At 49.8% G+C, this 23,059-nt stretch overlaps 1 protein-coding gene across 1 annotated transcript in view; it reads left to right on the top strand.

Annotated features, from left to right (window-relative positions):
- The window catches only part of syne1a (spectrin repeat containing, nuclear envelope 1a), a 133,764-nt gene that overhangs the window by 91,624 nt on the left and 19,081 nt on the right, over positions 1 to 23,059 (top strand). Inside the window, exons 84-103 of the mRNA XM_056581866.1 lie at positions 473 to 622; positions 1,689 to 1,865; positions 2,493 to 2,648; positions 3,506 to 3,661; positions 4,054 to 4,224; positions 4,887 to 5,020; positions 5,508 to 5,712; positions 7,436 to 7,618; positions 8,119 to 8,265; positions 8,612 to 8,766; positions 9,004 to 9,151; positions 9,438 to 9,532; positions 10,225 to 10,459; positions 11,006 to 11,200; positions 12,717 to 12,842; positions 15,457 to 15,612; positions 16,177 to 16,335; positions 16,921 to 17,087; positions 21,024 to 21,186; positions 22,874 to 23,059. The exon at positions 22,874 to 23,059 is cut by the window's right edge and continues 2 nt beyond it. Of these exons, the coding sequence (XP_056437841.1) occupies positions 473 to 622; positions 1,689 to 1,865; positions 2,493 to 2,648; positions 3,506 to 3,661; positions 4,054 to 4,224; positions 4,887 to 5,020; positions 5,508 to 5,712; positions 7,436 to 7,618; positions 8,119 to 8,265; positions 8,612 to 8,766; positions 9,004 to 9,151; positions 9,438 to 9,532; positions 10,225 to 10,459; positions 11,006 to 11,200; positions 12,717 to 12,842; positions 15,457 to 15,612; positions 16,177 to 16,335; positions 16,921 to 17,087; positions 21,024 to 21,186; positions 22,874 to 23,059 (3,264 nt within the window). The remainder of the gene's footprint in view (positions 1 to 472; positions 623 to 1,688; positions 1,866 to 2,492; positions 2,649 to 3,505; positions 3,662 to 4,053; positions 4,225 to 4,886; positions 5,021 to 5,507; positions 5,713 to 7,435; positions 7,619 to 8,118; positions 8,266 to 8,611; positions 8,767 to 9,003; positions 9,152 to 9,437; positions 9,533 to 10,224; positions 10,460 to 11,005; positions 11,201 to 12,716; positions 12,843 to 15,456; positions 15,613 to 16,176; positions 16,336 to 16,920; positions 17,088 to 21,023; positions 21,187 to 22,873) is intronic.

Here is a 23,059-nt window from a genome sequence, read left to right as displayed (position 1 = left end):
GGGGAGGAGGAGGAGGATGAGTGTGTGTGCGTGAGATTGTGTGTGTATGTGTGTGAGAGAGTGTTTTTGTTTGTGTGCGTGTGTGTGTGTGTGTGTTTGCGTTTGTGTATGTGTGTGAGAGAGTGTGTTTGTGTATGTTTGTGAGAGAGTGTGTTTGTGTGTGTGTGTGTGAGAGAGAGTGTGTGTGTGTGTGCGTTTGTGTCTGTGTTTGTTTGTGTGTGTGTGCATGTGTGTAAGTGAGAGTGTGTGTGCGCGTTCAATATTATCAACAAACACGCGTGTGTGTCTGTTTTTGTGTGTTTGCGTGTGTGTGTGTGTGTGTGTGTCCTTTGTGGATGTGTGTGTGCATATCTTTTACAAAAATAGACTCAAAACTAATCCCAGTCCGTCGTTCATTGGCAACATGTGTGCTGACGTCTAAGCTAACGGCTAAGCTAACGGCTAAGCTAACCGAAGTGAACCCCGTGCACAGCTGCAGATGGAGAAGCTGGCGTCGCGCCACGCCATCCAGGAGCTGATGAGCTGGATCTCCCTCATGGAGAACATCATCGGAGAGGACCAGGACCGCATCTGCAACGCCGTGGGCTCAGAGCGCGTCCAGGACTTCCTCCAGAAGTACAAGGTAACCACAGGCCAACACGGCCATCAGGGCGTCTCTTAGTCACGGGACAGGACCCGTTACTTAGGGTGACCAGATTTGAGTTTGTGAAAAAGAGGACACTTCGTCGCGGGGGGGGGGGGGGGGGGGGGGGGGGGGGCGAAAACATGGGTATTTTTTCTTTAGTTCGTCCGTGAACTTACATTTACGTTTAGGCATGGCTGCAGACAGTGGCGATCCTAGGTCCAATTGCGCCCCGGGCAAGATTGTTGACGGGGGGGGGGGGTGGGTTTGTATCGTGAGCCTACGTACTTCAGTGGGGGTTTCATTCCGTCTATACACGGCACCTTCTCAACGAGCACATGAGATCGGTCGCCCAATGACAGACTCTCTCTACAGTCAGCTCGCGCAAGAAGGTGGAACGTAAGGGAGATACCATTTCCAGAACTTGGAAGGCCGTAATAACCATAGACATATACAATGGTAATAACTAGTAGGTTATGTGAAAGACCCAGAAACACAAATATGCGACGAGGCAAAAAAAAATAAAAAGATAATAACAATAATATATATATTTATTTTTTTTTGCGACGAGGCAAAATACCGGACGTTTTTGGAATCCCTGCCGGACGCATTTTTTAGGTCTCGAAAAGAGGACATGTCCGGGAAAAAGAGGACGTCTGGTCACCCTACCGTTACTGAAGGCCACCTTCAGCCACGCCCACCTGCTCTGAGTCCTCATAATGCAACATGAACGGCTCTGTCACTTTGGCCTCACACATGAATGTTGACACTTAATATTAACACAGCTAAGATATTAAATAAAGCAAAACCAACGCGGTGTGCCACACGACCTTCTCGGCGACCGTAAACACTGTATTTGTATAACTCGCATAGTGCCAGCTCACGTTATTGACCCCTGCTTTCATGCTCTCTCTCTTTCTATCTTTATTACTCTCTCTCTCTCTCTCTCTCTCTCTCTCTCTCTCTCTCTCTCTCTCTCTCTCTCTCTCTCTCTCTCTCTCTCTCTCTCTCTCCCCTTCTCTCTCTCTCTCTCTCCCCCCTCCCCCCCTCTCTCTCTCTCTCTCAGGGGTTCCGGATCGACCGGACCTGTAAGCAGCTGACGGTGGACTTTGTGAACCAGTCGGTGCTGCAGATCAGCAGCCTGGACGTGGAGGGCCGGCGCAGCGACAAGACAGACTTTGCGGAGAAGCTGGGGGCCATGAACCGGCGCTGGCAGGTCCTCCACGGCCTCATCAACGAGAAGGTAGGGCTCCGGGCTCCGGTGGTCCACACTCAGGGGGGTCTGTGCTGTGTGTGTTATGAGACCACAACGTGTAGGAGTCAGGGTGGTGAAACGCTTGAATTCCGGGCATCCATTTAAACTGCTCATATTAATACAATCAAATAATGCATGTTTATAATAATACATTGGCACCATTTTACATGCATACATATTTAAAGATGATGAACCATATCTTTAGCTATAAATCTGCCCTGATGGGTTCTCTAGCTGTTTTGTAGCCATTGCTTTCAATTCTAATGATGATATTATTCTCACAATAATATAAGATTCTCTATGCATGTTTTCTTCAGATTCACACCTACTGCTACTCATATATTCACAGTTACTAATAATTACAGTTACTGATAATGAAGCAGATACTCATAGCTAATAGTATATATTCAAACATGCTGACTCTGTGAAGCTGAGTTTTCTCAGTTTCACACACACTGTTGCTCATATTTTCACTTACTTTCACTTTCACTTCGTTACTAATAATAAGTTACGAATAATAATACTTGCATCACTTATAACACATGCTGCCGCTCCCATCCAGTCCCAACTCTCTTGTGTTCTGTGCCTCTGTGCCTGTACGTGTCCGGGCCTCAGATCCAGCTGTTGGAGGGCCTGCTGGAGGGCTGGCTGGAGCACGAGAACGGGGTGCAGGCGCTGAAGGCCTGGCTCACGCTGCAGGAGGACAAGCTGAAGAAGAAACACCGGATAGAGGACGTGGCCTCGGTGCAGAGCGCCCTCAAGGACTGCCAGGTAAACCCCGAGCCTGTTGCCACGGCGACACTGTTCTGTTCACCTGGGACGCAGAACTAGCGGAACCTCTGACCCGGTAGTCCTACTGTGTTCTAGCAGAACCCCTGACCAAGCAGTCCTACTGTGTTCTAGCAGAACCTCTGACCCAGCAGTCCTTCTGTGTTACATCATCACCTCTGGCCCAGCAGTCCTTCTGTGTTACATCATCACTTCTGACCCAGCAGTCCTACTGTGTTCTAGCAGAACCTCTGACCAAGCAGTCCTGTGTTACATCATCACTTCTGATCCAGCAGTCCTACTGTGTTCTAGCAGAACCTCTGACCAAGCAGTCCTGTGTTACATCATCACTTCTGACCCAGCAGTCCTACTGTGTTCTAGCAGAACCTCTGACCAAGCAGTCCTGTGTTACATCATCACTTCTGATCCAGCAGTCCTACTGTGTTCTAGCAGAACCTCTGACCAAGCAGTCCTGTGTTACATCATCACTTCTGATCCAGCAGTCCTTCTGTGTTACATCATCACTTCTGATCCAGCAGTCCTTCTGTGTTACAGCAGAACTGCTGATCCAATAGCGCTACTGTTTTTTAAGCAGAACTGAACTATTCCCCCCAATGTAATCGCAGTTGATTGTGTAACATTTTTAGGTTAAACTATTCTTGTATTAATTATAAGTCTACATAATTGCCTGGACCATGAACAGTGAATTCATTGTTCGGACCACATTCCCTGTCCTGTGATGAGTGGAGCTTTCTCTGTTTAAATAAAGGTTGAATAATTATAACGCCTCCCTCCCTCCCTCCCTCCCTCCCTCCCTCCCTCCCTCCCTCCCTCCCTCCCTCCCCCTGATGTTCGCTCAGGAGCTGGAGGAGCTGGTGAAGGAGAAGGAGAAGGAGCTAGAGAAGGCGGAGGAGCGAGGAAGTGCGCTGATCCAGGACAAGAAGGGAGAGGCCTGCTCTGTCGTCAGAGAGACCCTCAAAGGACTCAACCAGTCCTGGGCCGGCCTGGACCACATGGTGAGCCTCCCTCCACCGCCTCCTGGGCTTAGGGGGGGGGACTCTCATACCCGTGAACGACGCGGAGAGCTCTGAGAGGCCACAGCCCAGGCGTTAACTCCTGTGTCCTCGCGGACTCTGTGTCAGTCTCCAGGCTGTGTTGTGAAGAGGTGGCAGGAGTTCCCCGCTTTGTGGAGAGATGTGCTGGACACGACATTTAAATTTAAAAAAGAAAACCAACCAGGCGAGCTAACTCTCTCCATCATCCAGACATGGTTTTTCTTTTCTGACCTGACGAATGACGTTAACACTGAACCGGTGCACGGCTCCCCTCCTCCTCCGATCTCCTCTGTGCCTTAGGGAACGATAACTAATGAAACGGGATCAAATGAGTGTGTTATTGTCGCCGTCAGATGAGCCAGATGAAGCTGAGTCTGCGCTCGGTGCTGGAGCAGTGGACGTCGTACCGCCGCGAGGCCGAGGAGATCGGCGGCTACCTGATGGAGGGTCGCTACGCCGTGTCCAGGCTCCGCCTCCTGAACGGCTCGCTGGAGGCCGTGCAGCAGCAGGTGTCCAGCCTGGAGGTGGGTCCCCCGTGACGCAGTCGTCACGGCAACGCCGCCGCCGCCGCTGCCGCCGCCGCCATGGGCCGGATGTTGCAGACATGCAGGCCTTACGTTTGAGGCAACACAAGACTGATGGGACAAACGCACACTCCTGACATTTGACGACACATTTTGAGACAACATATGAGCGATGTGACAAACACAAACCTGTGTTCGCATCATGGGTCATGGGTTGTGTCGTTGAGCTGACGCCTGATGAAACACAACTGGGATTTTATTGAAGTTGTGGAACGTACAGTAGCGTCTGCCTAGTTTTGAATTAAAGGTTTAATTCAAGTATTTGATTTAATTTGTGTGCTACACACTGGTATTGGATGAGGTCATTGAGGTGTCCTACTCCCCCAACACACACACACACACACACACACACACACACACACACACACACACACACACACATACTCAGTACGTTAAGCACTTCGAAACCTTAGGTAAGAACTTAGGTGCCTAGAGAAGCACTTTATAAAACGCAACCAATCAATTAATTAATTAATCCGAGTTCCATTCTATTAAGCGTGCCCTCAGCCCCAAGATAGAGTAGCTCAAATGCGTACGTCTCTTTTCCCCCCTGACGCCTGACCCATGACCCCTGACCCCTGGCTCTGTGCTCCCTGAATCAGAGCCTGCAGGAGGAGATGGACAAGCAGGAGAGCAGCCTGGGGAAGTTCGGCTCGGTGACCCACCAGCTGCTGACGGAGTGCCACCCGTCGGTGGCCGACACGCTGAACCGCGCCCTGAGGGACGTCAACATCAGGTGGGACGGCAGCGCCGCGCCCGAGCAACGGGAGACTGAGCGCTCTCATTCTAGTGTCTCTCGGCCCACTCTCGCACACACTCTGTATCTCTGCTGGTTGTTTTCACACAACATACCAAACGATTGAACAGGCTTTTTACGGACATACAGCCACAGATACAGGATTTAAATATTTTGTTGTGTCGGAATGTAAAGAGTATCCCAACATATACGACAGATAAAAGCTTCCAAATCAAACGGCCTACCCTGGCTTTCACCACATTCACTGCTGGTCAGGTGGATGAAGACTGTTGATGAACGGTTTCATGCACTTTGGAACGCTGAGGTCGTTCATCCGTGCGTCACTATTCTGCACTAATAAAGTGAAACCAGCGACTCGGAGGGGGGGTTAATTGGTGGGAACGTGGACCTTACTCTGGCAGCTCTCTCCAGAGTACCAAACCCCAGCACTAAACGTAACCCCTGTCCCCCGGGCGGGCCCCCCCAGGTGGAACGGTCTGCTGGAGCAGATCTCGGAGCAGCTGAGGAGCAGCAAGGCGCTGCTGGGCCTGTGGCAGAGCTACCAGGCGCTGGGCGGTCAGTGTGTGACAGCGGTGCAGCGGCAGGAGGACCGCGCCAACCGGCTGCTGAAGAGCGCCACCGACCGGGACATCACGGAGCAGGAGAGCGCCGCCTGGGTCCGGGACTGTGACGTGAGTGGAGGGGAGGGTGGAGGCTCCGCTGCAGGGAGGGTGGAGGCTCTGCTGCAGGGAGGGTGGAGGCTCTGCTGCAGGGAGGCTGGAGGTTGTGTTGAGGGGAGGGTGGAGGCTCTGCTGCAGGGAGGGTGGAGGCTCTGGCACAGGGAGGCTGGAGGTTGTGTTGAGGGGAGCGTGGTGGTGGTGTTGAGGGTTTCCTTTAACAGCATGACAGTTGACATCTTTCTAGAAATACATCAATAGTCAACAAAAATACTATGAATAAAAAATACTAAAAATAAAAAACTATTAATATAATAACTAATTATATGAATTTTAGTATTCTAATTATATAAAAAAGAATAAACTATTCTTTATCACTTTAGTGTAGAGTAATGCAAAAATAGTAAAAGATAATTTATAGTTCTAACCTAGTAGGAACCAAATTCCTTTCAGTCGACTAGGTTTCTTATGTTTGGGTTTAGTTTAAGTAATTTTTACATGACTGTACATGCATGATGCAGGGGGAGCAGAGACACAGACCAGACTAGAGGAATGCAGCGTTGCGGTCGTATGGTTTCTACACACGTCCAAACTACCCACAAGGCTCCTCTGCGTCCCTTAAGGTCCCCTGAGCGCCACTCCTCGCTGCAGATGAAACGAACATCCTGTCCGATTGTCCTCCACAATGCAGAGCTCCAGCCCTCTGTGACAAAAGGCCTTTTGACGGGGCGGTCTTCCAGGGAGAGACACCATGGGGGGTGGCTCTTTGTCTGGCTGTGGGAGAGGGCCATGCTGGTGGTTGTCAGAGAATACAGAGAGTCCTAACACTTGGGAAAAGAGCCTGCGATCGCCCGCTTTGGGCGTCACTAAAGCAGTAGCCGTCAAAGCCCCGAGAGAATAGAGGAGAATATAAATGTATGAGTTGTTCTGTCTCCTGCTGTGAACTCAGACAGTGAATGTAGGACCTACAGATTTAAACTCTTCTTTGAGACGATGTCACTCTGGGTTCACTGAGTCTCACAGCCCTTTGTCTACTCATGAAAAGCGTGTGTGCAACACTTTGAGGAGACCAGTGTACAGCTGTACTACTGGTCACGGACACTACATCATTACATTGATTTGGGGTTCTGTTTTCAGACGACTTGGAAAAAACGTTGTTCCTCTTTCTGCGACACCGAGGGAGCTAAAATAAACTATGCCCTCATCGCCGTCGGTGACTCACGTGACACCCTGGAGTTGATGCGTTGTTAGAGTTTTTCCGATACCGATACCAGTATCGGAAATACCTCCGATACTGCCTAAAATGCATCGGGTATCGGCCTATGCTCCAATCCGATACCATCACGTGACTAGCTAATTTGCTACACAGGCAGAGAGCATAGCAAACACGTGCGGTGTTATGCTGCTTTTCCAACGGTAGGAGGTGGAAAGTCGGAATGGGAAACGAGCCATCTCCGATCTACGTGTGTTCGAGCTACCAAGTCGGAAAAATGTGGATGGTCATGATAAACTAGATTAACACAAATGTGTCATTGTCATTCTAATATAATTGATTATAGATTATAAATGTCAATGATCTAGCTCTGAACAAACGCAAGAGAACCGTTCAATAAGAACAAATGCTATTGGTCGTTACAACGCTAGATGCTGTAACTCGGTATCAGCCGATGCTCAAATTCAGCCATCGGAATCGGTATGGGGAAGGTACAAATGGTTTGGGACCGTGCTGTGTGTGCAGGCCTGCCTGGGCGGCCAGGCCCCCGTGCAGCAGTCGCTGCAGCAGCTGCAGGCCCTGGGGGAGCAGCTGAAGAGCCAGGTCGACGCCTCCTCTGTGGCCGCCCTCCAGTCAGATCACCGCTCGCTGGTCCATCGCCTGGCAACGCTGGAGCACGGCCTGCACCGGCACCAGGAGATACTGCAGGTAAGACCACAACGTGGAACATGTCTTGTTGGGACCGGATTGATTCTGTTGTGTTTGTCAGGGTGCATACTGTTGTAGAGTGGGATACTTACATCTGACCACTAGGGGCAGTAGTGTCATTGCTGCGTACAAGATCCTACCGCTAGTTTTCCTGAGGCAGTTGATATGGTCGCTATGCGGGAGAGACTGTGTTTTATGATGTCTTATGTACACATGTGTATGTAGGGGCACATAAACTTAAGTGCATGCCATTCATCTTTTATGTCTATATGCTGATTTATGTACTTTGGTATAGCTGCGTGTGTGCGTGTGTGTGTGTGTGTGTGTGTGTGTGTGTGTGTGTGTGTGTGTGTGTGTGTGTGTGTGTGTGTGTGTGTGTGTGTGTGTGTGTGTGTGTGTGTGTGTGTGTGTGTGTGTGTGTGTGTGTGTGTGACAAATGTAAACAACAATATATACACCCTCGCGTTAACCCTGCGGTGTCTGTGTGTGCCTGGCGCTAGTCGGGGACCCAGGACTACGAGCTCTTCCGGGGGCAGCTGGACACACTGTGCTCCCAGGCTTCGGAGGCCGGGCTGGCCCTGAAGGAGGTAGACCCGGTGGGAACACCGGAGCCCACCGTGGTCCAGGAGCACATGGAGCGACTCAAGGTAACCACGGAAACTCGAAGCCTCCGTACACCGTGCAAACACACCAAGAGACCCTGTATCAGGCCAAGAGAGTGTGTAAGATGAACAAAAAGAGGTTACTCATATCGTGGCTCTGGGTAACAGTGGGCTATGAAATTATAGTTCATTCTCTTTTGTTTGTTTTACGACTATTACAATTACGAAATTAAAATCCTGAAATTCTGAAAATAGGGAAAACATTTTTTTTTAATACACTCTATTTGGATTACACTACAATGTATGCCAACGTTAAAAAAACACAACTCAAGGCATACAACCTACCCAGGTGTATGAACCTGTTGACATTGAGCGTGTGCTGTGGTCCCAGGTTCACCTGCTGCAGCTGAGCAGCCTGTCCCCGGACCTGGAGAGACTCAACGAGCTGGCCTATCGCCTGCCCCTCAGCGACCGGGACATGAAGAGGCTACAGGGCCTCAACCGGACCTGGGCCTCCCACTCGGCCCACCTCACCGAGAGGTTCAGGTACGGGATGGCTCTCACGGGGCACCTCAGCGTAACGCTTCACGTTAACGTGAGAAGGGCCCCATAGGGGTAGACTTGCACTTGCATTTGCACTCTACGTAGCCTCCCCCCCTTACCGAGGGTTTTTTGGGTTATCGGTGGACGTTTCCACACAATGTGTTATTACTGTTAAACCTTTTTTGAATAGATCCTGCATCCTGATTCACCCTGCCTCCATCTCTCCCCCCTCCCCTCCAGTAAGCTGCAGGCGGGTCTCCTGCAGCACCAGAGCTTCCTGCAAAAGTGCGAGGCCTGGATGGACTTCCTGTCCCAGACGGAGCAGAAGCTGGCCGCTGAGATCTCGGGCAACCTCCTCAGTCTGATGGAGCAGCAGAGAGACCACGAGGTGTGTGTGTGCTTGTGTGTGTGTGTGTGTATGTTTGTGTGTGTGTGTGTGTGTGTGAGTATTTGTGTGTGTGTCTGTGTGTGTTTGCACGTGCATGTGAAACCAGACTTCAGTCGAAGAGGCTTGGAACTGAGCTGTGTGTGAGTGCGTGCGCGTGTCTGTGTGTGCGTCTGTTAGCGTGTGTGTTCCTCAACCAGAGAAATCGATCCTAATGTCTTTCTCCTTTCTTATCTAATCGAATGACCCTCTGTCTGACTGCTTGTCCTCTATGTCCGTTTCCCTGCAGCTGTTCCAGGCTGAGATGTTCAGCCGACAGCAGATCCTGTACTCCATCATCAGTGACGGACAGAGCATGCTGCACCAGGGGCAGGTGGACGACAGGTAGGGCTCCGCACTCACCGCCTCACAGCTTCACTTTAGAAAAAGGACGTCCACCGCAGCCTCTGTGAAATACGCCATAAACACACAACTGTGACCACACGACAATGCATTCATGGTATCAATGCGCCGCCAATCCGATGCATCTTAGCCAGTGTTGCCTGGCAACCCTTTTATGTCTTGAGGAACAGTATGACTCAGGGGGAGGAGGATGAATAAAATATCGCATTTTATGCTGCAGTGTGTTTATTTTGTGAAGTCGAAACCAGGTAGTCACGGTAACCGTTTTGGTGTCCGTTTTATAAAAGCCATCATTGCATCTGGTCGAACAGCGCCCCCTAGCTCTTCAGAAATCTCAGTAACCCACGGCCTCTCTTGGCTTATTGCTTAAATGAATACCTGTAGATAGAGTGTGTTTCTTTCTTAACATAAAGCCCATCAAGCTTAACATTATTCTTTGGCGTTCATAAGAATTGAGGAGGAATCAACATTATTTTTAAAATAAACAGCAGGAAGTCAAAATGGGACCCAAAAAGTATATTATAATATATAAGAACTAGGAGTTGCCAGTATTAGCATAAGTACCTCAGAGTATTCAGAGGTCAGAGTATGTAGAGTGTTTTAGTGTGTACTCTCAGTCTTTAGGACTCAGAGTATGGCTGACCCTTGTGTCCCCTGTGACCCCACCCACCCAGGGAGGACTTCAGCCTGAAGCTGGCGTTGCTCAGCAACCAGTGGCAGTGCGTGGTGCGGCGCGCCCAGCAGAGGCGGGGCATCATCGACAGCCTGGTGGTGCAGTGGCAGAACTACCGGCAGATGGCCGACAAGCTGCGGCGCTGGCTGCAGGAGGTCAGCCGCGACCCCGACGTCCACCAGCAGGGGGAGGCGGTGGCCCTGCAGGAGGCCCGCGCCATGCTGGACCAGATCCAGGTCGGTACTGCCGGGGCCCCCCCCCCCCCCCCCCCCCCCCCCCCAACACTGGGGACTGTAGTCACCCCTCCTGTTGTCATGGCATCACAGTGACGAAGGCGTTTGATCAGAACCGGACTGTCTGAAGTCTGAATTATCTTTGATAAATAAGGCAGAATTATTTTGATCATTAATAATCGATCATTGTTAATTTAGCTACAATATGGAAGATTTGAAGGAAGATCCGGTCTAAACTTAGAATAAATCATCTCCCTGAGGGGGACACTTCCACTTTGATCAAATCAAACAATTTAACCAAATCAAACTGTCAACCCCATGACCCCCTTTAAGTCAACACCTACCGTACACCCTTTCAAGTAACCTCCACCTCCTCAACCTAAACCCTCACCTCCACCACCTCCAACGCCTCCCTCCCTCCCTCCCTCCCCCTCCACCTCCTCCCTCCACCTCCTCCAATCGCACCTCCCCCCACCACCTACACCTCCCTAGCCCCCTGTAGCTAACCTGTCCCCTCCGTCGCCCCCCGCCCTCTCTGTGCTCCTCCAGCTGCGGGAGCGGGTGCTCCAGCGCCAGCAGGGGGCGTACATCCTGACGGTGGAGGCGGGCCGCAGCCTCCTGCTCACCGCCGACGGGCGGGTGGAGTCGGCGCTGCAGACGGAGCTCATGGACACGCAGGAGAGGTGGAGGCACGCCCACCAGCGACTGGACCAGCAGCGCAGGGAGCTGCACGGCCTGCTCAAGGTGGGTGGTGTTTGGGTGGTGTTGGGTGGTGGGTCGGGTGTGGGTGCTGTCTGTGTTGGGTGTGGGTGGTGCGTGGTGTGGGTGGTGTTTCCGGTGGTGTGGGTGGTGTGTTGGGTTTGGGTGGTGTGCTGGGTGGGGTTGGTGGTGTATGGGTGAGGGGTTGGCGCTGGGTGATGTGCTGTGTTGGGTGTGGTTGGTGGGTGGTGTGGCTGGTGGCGCAGACATCGTTCTCTAAATGTACGCTGAACCGCCTTAGCTTTAGCCCTTTGTGATGCTAGCTCTGCATCAGCTCAGCCAGCCAGAGTCTGGTCTCTGCCGCAGCATGACGGTGACGGGCCCAGAATTCCAGAGCAGCCGAACCACGTGATGTTATCCAAGCGAGCAGCGGGGTTTCAGAGGAGCGGTGGAAAAAAGTTGCAGTTTAAATTTAGCAGTGAGGCCAGAGAGGGTCTCCAAACTGTCGAGGAACGGATATACAGGAGCACCTCTTCTGCGTTGGGATGGAGGGATTCTAAATCAATGAAATGCATGCCCTATGCTTGAAGCACACACAAACATGCACTCACGCACAAAGGCATGGACGCACGCACACAGGCACGCGCACACACACATTTTGGCACAGACAAATGCAAGACAACAAAGTGACAGCAACGTACAAAGATCATGGGTTGGGATTGACACACATGCACACATACACACGCACGTGCACATACACACATGCACATGCGCATGCACGGATGCCTTTGGCTCCATGCAGATAGCTGTAATGATAAATGGAACAAGATACATTTACCTAGCATGCATGATCGGCTCTTTCTCCCTCCCTGTCTCTCTTGTCTCCCTCTCTTTTCCTCTTTCCCCACATCCGTCTGTCCTGCTGTTTACCTCATTAACAACACTGACCTACATATTCGAGGACTTTCTTCTCTGTGCTGTTAAAACAGGTATCGGTTCCATGACTATCCTCAAGGCGATCCTCAATCGATTGATCCCATAACTATGCGGAGGGATCCCTCCGCATAGTTATGATTCGTGTCCTCATTTTCACCGATTATCAGGCTCTTAAAATAGCCCTAATCCTCGCCCCTCTGCCTCTGTGACGTTTTGTGAACGGTTCACTCAACGTCATTCTCTCTCTCTCTGTCTGGTCTATCTGTGGCCTGGATTCATCCACCAGCAGGGATGATGATCCAGCACTCTTCCAAAGCCACAGCTTGCAATAAGGACCGCTTCATATACCCACGCGTCTATGGGTCTCAATGTTTTTCAGTGTGGCTCTTGTTGTGTGGATCGTATGTCACACTGACTCCTGACGTGTGTGACTGTGTGACTCTGACTCCTGAAGTGTGTGTCTCTGACTCCTGACGTGTGAGACTCTGGCTCCTGACGTGTGTGTCTCTGGCTCCTGACGTGTGTGTCTCTGACTCCTGACGTGTGTGTCTCTGACTCCTGACGTGTGTGTCTCTGACTCCTGACGTGGGTGACTCCTGACGGGTGTGACTCTGTGTCTGTGCAGGACTGGGGCCGCTGTGAGAAGGGCATCGACGCCTCCCTGGAGAAGCTGCGGGCCTTCAAGAAGAAGCTGTCAGCGCCGCTGCCCGACCACCAGGAGGAGCTGCACTCGGAGCAGATCCGCTGCAAGGTGGGAGGAAGCGGGCTGCTCTTGTCCTCAGTTGACTCCTCCATGTTCAGGGCTCAACGTGGCTCTCCGTCACGCCGGCTCCCCCTGCTGATAGGCAGCGGGATAGCTTGCTCTTAATGCATTAGACTTCCAGTGTTTCCCCTATATGCACCTAGCAGCGGCGGTACTGAAATATGACCGCCGCTGCTGAATTTCTTTTTTTTAACTAGAGAAGAGGAGAGCTTCATATTAACGGAGGAACTTCCGCAGATTCTGAGTTTGCGGTTCAATAGATCATCAGTGAAACATCGTTGCGAGTGCGACACAATTGAGTGTAGTAACCCAGAGAACCAGCTACAATATTGTTTTCATCCAAACGAGCCGTCTTTGGCGAACGGTGAACTTCTTGGCTTCTACGAGCAGTCGGCTTTCAGCCGCGAGTTTAGGGACCGTCTGCAAAGTGCAAAACTGAATTGCAATGTCTTCTACGAGCAGTCGGCTTTCATCCGGACCGCGAGCTTAGGGACCGTCTGCCAAGTGCAAAACTGAAAACGACCACAATGGTAAAATTTCAATAGCGTCGCCATTATTGACTCTAGAGCCCCAGAACTTACCTTAGCCCACCCTATCGTTTCGTCCATAAATCTAATATTCTACCGTTTTTTTTACACAAGCAATGAGAGGATTGATGCTGTGTACACTAATGAACAGGCTCAAATGGGCTAGTGAAATCGAGCGCAACCTTCCTTCAGGGATCTCTAACCTCGGATTGGTGGGTGGGCGTCTCCTGTTACTCGGCAGCTCGCAGCTCGAGCGCACCTAACATAGTTTCTGCTGTTTTGTCTGTCAAAGAGGCTTGCTAGTCTTTATCAGAAAATCCACGATTTCCAGCTGTGTTATAACATGACCTGGTAATAATTATACTATAATTTTAAAACCTTGACATAATCTGTCAGATGTCTATTAAATGACAGTTGACCACAAGAAGATTCTATAATGCTTCTTGAATTGCTTCATGTTTTAGTCGGCAGAGCCTTGTAATGCTGCGTAGCATGATGAGCATGATTAGGTGCAAGGAGAAGAAAAATATCAAATATATGTTGATATGGGTGCTAATTTTCTGTTGAAAAAAATGCAGGCATTAGTTTATCAGCTGAGGGCGTATTCATTGCCATAACAACTTGAGCTAATCAACAAGTACCACATGTTCTAATACTATGAGACTCAGGCAAACGCCCTCAGCTGATTAAAAGTGTCAGGGGGGGCGTGAGCGGCTGAGGGGACTTAGTGTCTTATGTATTTATTTTAATAGGTTACTTATTTTATTTTAAATAAACATAAGACCAAGGGTCAGAAGTTTTACAAGAATTTTGATCTTACAAAGTCATGACGCAAAAAAGATAACATTTCCCCTCCGCTGCTGCAACTCCATCCTAGGGGAAACACTGACTTCTATGGTCTCAATACTCCAAGACGATTTACGGTTTGCACACAAAACAAAATAATTTGAGGACGTATATATAAGTAAAAAGATAAGAAAGGGGAAAAGGGCAGCAATCTTGAAATGGTGGATTTTGAGGGCCTGTTTAAGTCTTGTTTTTTCGATTCTATCTTTGATAATAAAAGAGTTGAATTGGACACACTTACACACACACATAATCCACACTCTTCTGACCTTTGACCTAGGTTTTTGAATAGTCCTGATGAACACACAGGAGGCAGGTTGTAATATATGTAATCATGTACTATTGCGACTGAACTGAACACATCAGAATCAGCTTGGGAGAGAGACATAGGGAGTAGAGAGAGAGAAAGAGAGAGAGAGAGAGAGAGCGAGAGCTGTAAGGAGAGGGGGAGGGGCAAAGGCACCGAAAGCCAGTATGTTTGAAAGAGAGAGGGGGTTGGGGTAAGAGAGGGGGTGGGGCAAAAAGCCGGCAAGCATGCATGCCTGTGTTTGTGTGTGTGTGAGAGAGAGAGAGAGAGTGAGAGAGAGTGAGAGAGAGAGAGAGAGAGAGAGAGAGTGAGAGAGAGCATCTGCCCTTGTGACGTTCTGTGTGAGTGCAGGGTGTGTGTGTGTGTGTCTGTGTGTGTGTGTGTGTCTGTGTGCGTGTGTGCATGCGTGTGTGTGATAGAGTGATGGCGTGCATGGCTGCTTTTGTGCGCCGGCGGCTTGCGTAACACACAGAGATGCTCCAGATCCTCACATCACTATAAGTAGAAACAGCGTTTTGCCCGTGTCGTCACGGTGACGGAGGCAGGAAGAGGAGGAGGAGAGGCTAGGGGCTGCTCATGGCTTGACCTCACATCCTTGTAGCGTCTGGGAATATTCAGAGCTGCTGTGACGTTCAGGACAAAAGTCTCTGCTCTGTTATTTCGGTGTTTCCCTGTCATGTGAAAAGGTCAGTTGTTTTATTTTATTGTCGCTTGGTTGAAAAGACCGCTTTCCTTATCTAGTGATTAATGTCAACGTTGCTTTAATCTCATTGCCACAAAGAAGCTTTAACAATGCTGTGATTTGAAATGTGACAGTGGATATTAGGGGTTGATAGTCTTTGTTGTTGTTGTTTTCGTTAAGCTCAAGTGTTATTGGCTGTGTGTCTAATGGTGGAACCATTGTTGGCTCTGTGTTTCCAAGGAGCTGGAGAGCAGCGTGGAAGGCTGGACCGATGACCTCACTTCCTTGTTCCTGTTGAGGGACTCCTTCGGGGGCGTGGTCAGCGCTGATGACCTCACACTCCTGCAGGAACGCCTCCAGCTGCTGCAGAGCCAGTGGGATGAGATCTGCCACCAGGTAATGGCACACACAGACACACACATGCGCACAGACACACGCAGTGTACGTACAAACACACATATTAAACTAGATTATTTTCTAATCTTATCTTTAACCAAAGAAACAAATTCACTTCAGTTTCCGTCTGTATCAAGATAGTTATTTCAGCAACTAGCCCCATTATGTCTGTTTTGTATCTGTGTGTGTGTGTGTGTGCTTGTATCTGTGTGTATGTTGGGTACGAAGGCTATCTGGGTTACAAAGTACAAGAAGGAGATAATGGAAGGGAGACTTAACTCCCTTTGATACATAACTGAACATAACTGAGCGCAAACCACAAACAGTTATAGTAATGATAAATGACACAAGGTGGCGGTTCACTGTTGAGTGTTAATCTAAGTGTTAAAGTTTGCGGTATTTCGTGTTCATAAACGTATCTTCACCCTAATGCCGTCATGTTGGTAGTCCTCGATATTGACTCGGTATCTTAAAAAAAGTGTTGAATCACCGTGAAGATCAGACTGTAACTTTAGGGCTTAGTCTGTTTATTTACATTCCTAACGTCCGTCCGTCCGTCCCCAGCTCTCCCTGCGCCGGCAGCAGGTGAGCGAGAAGCTCAACGAGTGGGCGGTGTTCAACGAGAAGAACAAGGAGCTCTGTGATTGGCTGACCACGATGGAGAGTAAGGTCTCCCAGAACGGGGACATCAGCATCGAGGAGATGATCGAGAAGCTACGCAAGGTAGCGCGCGCACACACGCAAGCATCGGGGTACACACACACAGGCACATGCACACAAGCACACATAGTAGTACACACCAACAGGCACACACACACACACACACACACACACACACACACACACACACACACACACGTAAGAGTACACACACATACACAAGCGCAGACACAAGCATACTTTTTTTTGACACACCTTTAACACACACACACCAATACACACACTTTCCTTTGTACACACTAACCTAAACGTATTCAAGTTGGAGATAAACCACACATTACTAATGCTTAATACATAAAGTTACCATGTGACACACGGAGACAGAAAGGTCACACGATGAATGAATTAAAAGCGTTAGAAGGTAATCCTTCAAACACACACACAAAACGTTTGTGATTGGCAACCGGTCCCATCTCGCCGATCTCACACAACCACGAACCAATCATCAAACCCCCACAAACACCCAGAGACCGATAGCAGACGCAGAGGGCTTCACAAGGCCCTCGAGAGTGGAACAAACACCAGACCCAGGCACGCAATCGGTAACACCTCCTCCGCCCCCCCCCCCCGCCCCTCTCCATCCTCCAGGACTACCAGGAGGAGATCAGCGTCGCCCAGGGCAACAAGCAGCAGCTGCAGGCCATGGGCGAGCGTCTGTCCCGGGCCAGCCAAGACAGCAAGGCGGCCGAGATCCAGCACAAGCTCAGCAAGGTCAGCGAGCGGTGGCAGCACCTGCTGGACCTCATCGGAGCACGGTAAGAGCCTAACCCTAACCCTTACCCCACCCTCACTCTAACCCTAACACTAGCGCTAACCCTGCACGGTAAGAGTCTGAGAGCATGGCCCTAACCCTAACTGTAACTTTAACCCTAACCCTAACTGTAACTTTAACCCTAACCCTAACTGTAACCCTAACCCAAACCCTAGCCCTAACCCTAACCCTAGCCCTAACTGTAACCCTAACCCTAACTGTAACCCTAACCCTAACTGTAACCCTAACAATACCCTAGCCCTAGCCCTAACCCTAGCCATAGCCCTTACCCTAACCCTGACCCTAACCCAAGCCCTAACCCGGACCCCAGGTCTTATTCTGCTGCCAACTGTATCACTGCTAGCTTCCCGTAGCGCCACTAGCTTCCCGCGTAGTGTAGGGTGACGTCGGAGGAAGGTAGAAAATTTTTCATATTTTCCGTTGATCTGGAAACTTGTGTTCAGATCAGTGGTTAAAACCCATTTATAAACCTGCCTTTTTTATTTTTTATTTTTTTTCTCTCTACTGAGGTGTAATTCTTGTTCAAAATCGTATTGGTGCATAAAAACACCCACCCGGTGTGGTTGTTTTGTTTGGGGAATATCCCGACTCAGTTACTCTGGTCTCAGGTCTGAAGTTAGAAATGGATGCTTTATTACATTTTGAGATTATTACGTTTAGAAACACGGTTATGAATTATTACGTTTCATTAGTCGTGGGTTTAAAGATCTAAGGTGTCATATTTAGTTTGAAGGTCTTGGTTTAAATGTGAGGTTGAGGTGTGGAGTTATAATTAGTTTTGTCTGAGGCAGGCTTTGTTGTGGCTTTGGTCTGTTGTTGGTCCACTTGTCACATGACGCTAGCAAGGCCACTGAGCCTCTTCCTCCAGAATGCATTGCCATGCATGGCTAGGTTTGTTACCATGGTTTCCCAAAAAACATTGCAACACATGTGCAGAACTTTTTTTCCCACAATGCCGTTGTGGCCTAATCAGACAGACAGGCGACTCTGTGCTTTGAAGTGGACTTCCAACTGGTCAGAAATATAAACCCCGCGGGAGAGAGAGAGTTAAAGGGAGAGAAGCTATTGTTCCAAATCTTTTATTTATGTTGTTTAATGTTCCCTCTATAAATTCTTATTGACATCCTTTTGATTTCAATTCAATTCTCCAGTCAATCAATAGGAAATAGGGCTAGTTTATATTTTCAATTGTTGATCTTCTACTGAAGTTGCTTTTGAACATCTCCTGATACTAAATACTTTCTGTTTACATTGAAACATTTGATGATTTGAAGAAGTACAAACGTAACAAAAAGTTCAGACGAGCAGGTGTGATTTCGGTGGTTCCTGTTAGGGTGAGTGGAAAGTGGAGTAGGGGTGACCCTAGAGAGTAAGACAGGCAGGGCCTGAGGGCCCCCAGCAGAACAGCTGCCATCTCCACTCCTCCGTCTCTCTGACGTTGCCCTCAGGATTAACATTAATGGAAGACGTACCGATGCACGGAAGAATAAATGCAGGGTTTTCAAAGGTGTACTTAGTTTACAAAAATCATTTTGATTTCTGTTATACGAGTGTCTTTACACGGCCGAGGTAGAGAGGAAGGTGTGGAAGGGAAAGTGGTTTGACAAAATGTCCGCCTCACTCTGTGTGTAAGTGCTTTTGAGGAGCCTCAACGCATGACAGCTGGGTGTGTGTGTGTGTGTGTGTGTGTGTGTGTGTGTGTGTGTGTGTGTGTGTGTGTGTGTGTGTGTGTGTGTGTGTGTGTGTGTGTGTGTGTGTGTGTGTGCATCTGTGTGTGTGTGTGTGTGTGTGTGTGTGTGTGTGTGTGTGTGTGTGTGTGTGTGTGTGTGTGTGTGTGTGTGTGTGTGTATGCGTGTATGCGTGTGTGTGTGTGTGTGTGTGTGTGTGTGTATGCATGTGTGTGTGTGTGTGTGTGTGCGTGTGTGCTCTCTCACACACATGCACATTTGCTGTGAGGCATTCCGGCCGCTGCAGCCAGAGAGCCTGACACATGTCGGTGACTATGTGTCCTCTTTTAGAAACAGCAGCAGTTGTCACTCTCAGACACTCCTGACACGCACACACAAACCCAAACACACACCCACACACCCAAAACAGACACACACACACTTAAACACACAGAGGTTCGCTCGGAGCATTCAGACGAAAGCGACGAAAGTTGAGGGATTTGTCGGATCGATACAAGCTGCAGGTTGACTTTGGGAACGTTGTCCTCTTGCTCCATGGTTCTGGACTCAGGAACAGACAGCATGGCGGGCTGCTCCAGCCCCGAATCCGACGATCTGCCCGAATGCGACTGCGACGTCAACAGGCAGGAACAAACTCGGAAATACGCATGCATTGATTGGTTCTTGATCTTGGTGGTGTGGCGGGTTTAGGAGGCAGTGTTGTGTTTTCAGTGTTGTGTTGATCTCCTCCCAGCGGTCTCTGTAGCAGGGTGAGGTGTCTCTTGTTGTGGAGTCTGAAGCGTGAGCTGAATGAATGGGCTCTGCATGCTGTCGGCTCTGGACTGCACAGCTCGTTGCTCGTGCGTGAGGGAGGAAAGGGAACACACAGGATGGAGAAAATATGTGATATTTCAAGTTTTGCTTTATGCAAGATTTATTTGGGGGCAGACATTTTGCATGGATTATCTTTGTTTTCAAATCACGCTTGTGGAAATTCTTCAAATCAAACTGGATTATGATTATTTCTGTATACTGAATTCGGGTAATTAGTCAAGTTTCAAGCACGACTGGCCTGATTTCAAATTGATTTATAAGATTTAGTTATACATTTTTTTGCCCACTCTTCCGCACATTATTCTGATTGGTTTTACACAGTAAGCTTAAACCAATGCCCTTTGGATTGCAATTTGCACAAACATTGTGCAAACACTGTAGATGTTCTCTTAATGTATCCCAGTGCGCATCAGGGTTGCGAATTCATATCATTATTCCGTCCATAAGGGGAAACACTGGGAACATTACAGCGCCGCACGCGTGAAGGAACCCGCTCACCAGGCATAGCCCGCATGCCAGCATACCGCGCGGTCACGCAGTCCGCGCAGTCCGCAGTGCATGCCATGCTACTCCCAATCGGCTCCAACATGGCCGCCCGCGCTGCAGCCAGACCCCACTGTCCTACGGCTCCGACTGCTCTGCTCTCAGTCTCTCTCGCCCTGCAGAGAGGCGGTATGTGTTGCACTGGTGTGCAGGATGGTGGTGGACCTCTTTTCTGCTTGGTGGGACGTTGAAATGCTCTTTAGGATGTATTGTTTTAGTAGTCGGTCCAAGGTGGGTCTTTGTTTTCAGTCGGGTCAGGGATCTTCGGCTGAAAGTGTATTGATTCCCCCTCTGGCGAACATAATGATCAGACCACATTGTGCATTAGTGTTTCATTGCGTCATTCAGTCCAGAACTCCCATGAACTTATTTTTGGTCCAAACCTTAATTTTCTCATCAACCACAATTGTACTTGGCACACAGAGATGTTTAAGGGCAGGGGTATGGAAATATCCTGATTTGGTTATGAGTTATTTCATTACTAACCAGGTAATCATCCACTGTCCGACCGTGTTGAAAGAGGAGAAGCAAAGTACACTACTGTTGGTTTCATTCGGTCAACTTTCTGGTGCGTTTAGCCTTTAGAGGCGGTTGTCGGTGAGACTAGCTGACCAGCCTTACCTTTCTAACTCTCACTCCCTCTTACCACCCCTCAATCCCTCTCTCTGACTCCCTCTCACTCTCTATCACTCTTTCTTACTCCCTCCCTCTCACTCTCTCATTCGTTCTCACTCCCTCTCTCTCTCTCCCTCCATCTCATTCTCTCTCTCTCTCTCTCTCTCTCTCTCTCTCTCTCTCTCTCTCTCTCTCTCTCTCTCTCTCTCTCTCTCTCTCTCTCCCTCTCCCTCCCTGCCCCCCCTCCCTCTCCCCCTCAGGGTGAAGAAGCTGAAGGAGACCCTGTTGGCGGTGCAGCAGCTGGATAAGAACATGAGCAGCCTGCGGAGCTGGCTGGCCCACATCGAGACGGAGCTGTCCCGCCCCATCGTGTACGACACCTGCGACGACCTGGAGATCCAGAGGAAGCTCAACCAGCAGCAGGTGGGAACCGCCCTTTAGAACGGAGTGGGGACGGGAAGAACCACCGTTTACACGGAACCGCTCTTTAGAAAGGAGTGCAGAAGAACCAGAGTTGATTATAAAGAACCGCTCTTTGGAACAGAGGACAGATGGCAGACTAGTAACAGTTCTGGATACTTTTCCATTGAGGTTTAATTATTAATTGATTAGACAAAATAATTTAGCAATAGTAATGACAAATGGCAGTTGTTTATTTACCTATGCTTGGGGATACATGCTCTCTCCCTCCCTCTCTCTTTCTTTCTTTCCTTCTCCCTCTCGCTCTCGCTCTTACTCTCACTCTTGTTCTCTCTCTCTCTCTCACTCTTGTTCTCTCTCTCTCTCTCTCTCTCTCTCTCTCTCTCTCTCTCTCTCTCTCTCTCTCTCTCTCTCTCTCTCTCTCTCTCTCTCTCTCTCTCTCTCTCTCTCACCTCACACTAAGTACTGCAGGTCTGTTTACATACAGTAAGGTTACCCAACCAGACAAATAGTCCAAACTGGGCAGAGAGCTGGTAAAAATAGCCCTGACCCAGATATACCGGCAGCAGGTCCATCCAGTGGTCACGACACTGTACAGGGTCGGTGGTGTCCATGTCCCTCTCTATTTGGAGCGGGAATCTGTCTGCTGCCTGGCTCCAGGGCGCGAGGAAGGTGGGGCTCCGGATTCTTCAGAACTGTATTCTGAACTCTTCTTTGAGGCCCCGTCCACACGAAGCCGAAACGGGCGAAACCGTTACGGTTTCGATCTATACGGTTTCGAAGTATCTCCGTAAAGACGAAGCCAAGCGAAACCGGATAGATCTGTAGAAACGCTGTACTACACATGCCAGGCCCATAAGGGGCGCTGCTTCTGGTACACAAATCCAGAAGAAGAAGAGGCGAGCATGCGCATAAAGGCTGCCCCCCGAACCACTAAAAACACAAACAAACAGCTCTTCTACGATGGCGAACTAGATTCTCAATAAATAATGGCTTAGCAACCCAACAAGGGACATGATATGCTGCAGAACGATTACAAGCTTGTAGTCCGCCATCATCTTTTTTGTTGTGATTTCTGAGACTCCGCGGGATTAAGAGCCATTGGCTAGGAGGTCGAGGGGTGGGGCGATGACGTCATCGTTTGCGGTTTCAGTCGGTTTCAGGCGTCCCCACGAAACCAAAACGAAACCGGAGAGATTTGAAACCACCTCCGAGGGTGGTTTCAGAAGTTTGCGGTTTCGGTCTGCGGATTCGCCGGCTTCGTGTGGACGGAAGGCCGAACCGTACAAGACCTTTGCGGTTTCGCCATGAAATCGGCTTCGTGTGGACGGGGCCTGAGACACATCATCTCAATGCAGATAAAAGTGGGGCGGAACTAACTCAGCAGGGAGAGCGGGCTGACTTTTAACCCGGAGGTTGCTAGTTGAAGCCCCGGCCTCTGCCAGTTGAGTGTCAAGGTGTCCCTGAGCGAGACGCCTCACCCTAACTGCACACTGCGAGCTGGCTGTCGCCTTGCGTGGTTGACTCCGCCGTTGGCATGTGAATGTGTGTATGAATAGTTGGTTGACTTGGATAAAGGCGTCGGCTAAACATAAAGAGAGAAGCGTTTGTGTTTATCAAATCAAACAGAGGACGGCATAATTGATCCCCCCTGCATGTTCTCACTGCATCTCCCCCCCCCCCCCCCTAGGAGCTTCAGCGAGACATCGAGAAGCACAGCACGGGTGTGGCCTCTGTGCTGAACCTGTGCGAGGTGCTGCTGCACGACTGCGACGCGTGCTCCACGGAGACGGAGTGCGACTCCATCCAGCAGGCCACGCGCGGGCTGGACCGCAGGTGGAGGGCCATCTGCGCCCTGTCCATGGAGAGACGCCTC

This window comes from Gadus chalcogrammus, chromosome 21, assembly GCF_026213295.1.
Source record: "Gadus chalcogrammus isolate NIFS_2021 chromosome 21, NIFS_Gcha_1.0, whole genome shotgun sequence".
Lineage (NCBI taxonomy): Eukaryota > Metazoa > Chordata > Actinopteri > Gadiformes > Gadidae > Gadus > Gadus chalcogrammus.
The sequence above is the reverse complement of the archived record's forward strand: the minus strand, read 5'-3'. Positions and strand labels throughout refer to the sequence as shown.